The 3,966-nt window shown below is 31.4% G+C and overlaps 1 protein-coding gene across 1 annotated transcript in view; it reads right to left on the minus strand.

The window, feature by feature from the left end:
• Positions 1 to 657: 657 nt before the first annotated feature.
• Positions 658 to 3,966, minus strand: part of LOC108767679 (somatostatin receptor type 2) — a 5,843-nt gene continuing 2,534 nt past the window's right edge. Inside the window, exons 2-3 of the mRNA XM_018517660.1 lie at positions 2,303 to 2,436; positions 658 to 2,009 (exon numbers count right to left, since the gene is read on the minus strand). Of these exons, the coding sequence (XP_018373162.1) occupies positions 749 to 1,999 (1,251 nt within the window). The 5' untranslated portion in view covers positions 2,000 to 2,009; positions 2,303 to 2,436 and the 3' untranslated portion in view covers positions 658 to 748. The remainder of the gene's footprint in view (positions 2,010 to 2,302; positions 2,437 to 3,966) is intronic.

Here is a 3,966-nt window from a genome sequence, read left to right on the forward strand (position 1 = left end):
CTCGTGCGCATGTTTAGCTATCTGGGGCTACTTTTAGCGTTAGCCAGGACAACGGCGTGGACGTAGTAGTTTTTTGTTCCCTTTGGGGTGCTTGATTAGTATGAATATTAACACGAGTAATAAAAATACAAGAAATATAATTAAAATAAAAATAAAAATAAAGAAATAAAAAGATAAGAGAACAGAAATAAAATATAAATATAAAATTATTTAATTATTGAAATAAAATAAAATAAAATGTGAATAAAATAGAATCTATACCAATCTTTAAGTAACTAAATTGTGAGAGGGGATTCACGTTTTGAAATACTTGAAAGTAAAAATGCCTTATAATAAGTGCTGGTTATTGAGTATTGGTATATTAACGTCATGATGTAACGGCGAGCTACTGAACAAATAATTCCTAAATAAGTAATCATTAGGATTCCCTATATAATAGCGAAGATATTAAGGGAGACCACAATATATGTATACACTGGCCATAATACTGTCTTCTCCTCTACTATACTATTACGATTAACGAGCAAATGACACTCAGAATTCAATTTCCTTATCAGAAGTGTAACTTCCCTTCCTATATTAATTAGTATTTAGCTAAAAAGTACTAAAATTTATATTTCACTATTTTCGCACAAAATTTTCAGATCACTGTTATTAACGATTTGCTGGAGGACTTGTTGGATTTTGCGTTTACGACTCGCAATGAGTTCTCATCCTAGACAGTCTGCTGTATTATAATATATCGCGCTCAAACCTGCGTCAACAGAGTTAATTGTGCACCATTCTTATTTAAATCTTTATTCCTTTGTACTGGATCTCTGTAATCGCTGCTCACTGTGATCTCGATGTTTGATCTCGATGTCATCGTCACTGTGGTGGTGGAGGTCTTGCTAAGAAATCCTCTGTCCGTCTCCTCATCGTCAAAATCCATTCTAGATGATCCAGCTGCTATCATTTGATCAGGTTGTAATCTATCATCATTAATTTTTCTTCTTGGAAACACGCTATTTTCATTGTTCAGTGTCGCATTAATGTCCTTTCCAGCAGCACAATTACATGCCTTCAGGAAACTCTTTTTAAAATTGTCACTTAAAAAAGCATATAGAATTGGATTCATAGCACTATTGCTATAACTCAGGAAACCAGCTAGCAGAAAACTTGCAATACTAATATTGGTTTGACATTGTTTTGGCGGGGTATATATCAAGGCCACTTGAGTGACCCAATAAGGTAACCAACAGAAGACATATACAACGATAACTGTTAAGACCAGCCTGGAGACCTTTCGATGTGATCGTTTCTTCTCTTTTGATTTGTTCTTTGGACCCACTGTTCGCAGCTTTTTTATCACCAGTAAGTAGAAAACCAGTATAAATATTAAGGGAACGATGAAGCTGAAGATAAGCATGTAAAACGTAAAAGTAGTATGACCACCGTGATCATTAGGCCAATAAATGTTGCAACTGACAACGCCATCTGTGTATTCCATGGTATTTGTATAAAGAAATATCGGTATCATGAAAAGAGCGCTAGTGATCCAGGCAGAAAGCGAAATTATTTTTGAGATGAAAGGCGTACGCATCTTCGGAGATGAAATCGGGTGGCACACAGCAACGTAGCGATCAGCACTCATGATGAGTAGAAAGATGCTGCTGGTAAACTGATTGATACTTGTCGTGATCATATACACTTTGCACATAATATTACCAAAGATCCAGCCACGTAAACTGATCGTTGTTACTAAAAATGGTATACCGATTAGGAAGCACTCGTCCGCGATCGCCAAGTTCACAATGTACATATTTGTGACAGTCTGCATCTTCGCGAAGCGTAGAACAACATAAATGACCAAAGTATTCCCAAGAAGTCCAACAATACAAACGATGGAGTAGAGTATCTGATTAATTATAGCGATAAAAGATAAATTAAGTTCACAGTTTAGGAATTCCGTATCATCGTACGTTAAGTTATCGTAAGTTAAATTGTGTGTGTTATCCATTATATAGAATCTGAAATATATACAAAAACATACAATTACTAAAAGTATGCCATCTCATATAGAAATGCCAGTCGTTTTCAATAGCGCCAATGTTTGGTCCAATATATAACCAACAATTGGCCAATACTTGGTAATCTATTATGAGCCATATCTGGCATGACTGGGTACCATTGATTTTCACTTTGCAGTAGCGCCAATGCTTGTCTCCTTTGATCACAATGGTCTTTTCACGGGCAAAATACAAACAACATACAAACAGGCTGAAAAATCTCATTACATATATTTTAAAGTCTGAAACTTTACCTTCAATAAGTTAGTTTAGCATAGCATAAATGTGAGAAGTCGTTTCGTCAGTTATGACCCAGTTTCCGGTGGTCATTTCCAGTCCATCGTCCTTGACTAATATTTTTATGACCATCTTCTTCGTCGGATGAGCACTGAAAATAAAGATAAAAGTTCTTATGATAAGAGAAAATGAACGCAAATTTAGAACAAAAAATAGAATTGAACTTTTTTCAAAGATTAGATGAAAGAATATCTTTCAAGTCTTAAAGAATTTATCAGTAAAGAACAAAATAGAACATAAAGAAATAATATAATATCAAATGTTTAATAATTTAATATAAAATGTTAAAAACGTACAAAAATATATTGTGCTTAAATTCTGGCTCGAAAAAGAATATCATTATTTTTAAACTCAACAAGTAGGAAATAGAAAATGGCTATGCTTCGACCGTCATGGCCATTTTCTCTCTCCTATTTGTTGAGTTTAAAAATAATTATATTCTTTTTTCTAAGATTATTGAATACTCTGCATACTTATTTTTAAAGATCTCTTATCATATTTGATTTATTTTAGTAAATTTTGGGCAGTTACAATCTAGATACACATGCACACGCACACGCACAGACAATTTCGTTTAATAGTTAAAATTTAGTAAAATTATATGTTTTTTATCTCAAGATTAAAAAAATTAAATAGTAGTTTAGAATAATAATTTTTTATTCTGTATTTTATTTCGAAATATATGTCGTTGAAATTTTGTATAAACCAATCAGGCTGATTGCACCGACATGCATTGAAACTAACCCTAAAAACGTAAAATGCTAGGAAATTGTATCAGCATCTGACGCATGATGAAAGATAACCAGAAATTTAGTCACAATAATGTGACCAAAGAATTCTGATTTATATTTATTCAGAATTCATTTTTGTTTATTCAATAAATTTATTAATATATAATTATTATAATTATTACAATATAGTTATATATTCTATCAAATATTCTAGTCAAAATAACCAGAAATTCAGTCACAACAACCAGAATTCTGATTTATATTCATTCAGAATTCATTTTGTTTATTTAATTTTTTAATCTTTTATTAATAACATTAAATATGAATTCTAAATAATCGTTATCTAGCAACAAGTTAATGCATAATTCAATATTTTTGCTATAGAACATAGGATGAGATAGTAAAATGGAATGGTCTACTAGACTATAGAGTTCATATTTAATGTTATTAATAAAAGATTGAAGAATTTATTTGTTAACAAATTAAATATTCATAAGAATACAGACAAAAAACTTTTATTAAAAAAAAAAATTTTATGTTGATCCCATCCCAGGTAGCAAATATTCGTTTAAAAAACGTTTCACAAATGTTTCTTTGAAACGTTTCATAACTGGCTCTTGAAAACGTTTCTGATTGGTTAAAATGTCCACTCGAAAAACGTTAAGGAAAACGTTTTCTTCTGATAAAAAAACATTTAAGAAACGATCGAGATACCGCTTAAGAAACGATCAAAATACCATTTTTTTTCCTGTATCTGTGTGATAAAATTTTCTTTCTCACAGAATTACTAAAATAATGTATTCACATGTGTGAATACCAGGGATGGGAAGTAACTCGTTACTTGTAACGAAGTTACAGTTAGAGTTACTTTTTTTCAGTAACTGTAACTT

The sequence above is a fragment of the Trachymyrmex cornetzi genome, unplaced genomic scaffold (assembly GCF_001594075.2).
Source record: "Trachymyrmex cornetzi isolate Tcor2-1 unplaced genomic scaffold, Tcor1.1 scaffold718, whole genome shotgun sequence".
Taxonomy (NCBI): Eukaryota; Metazoa; Arthropoda; class Insecta; order Hymenoptera; family Formicidae; genus Trachymyrmex; species Trachymyrmex cornetzi.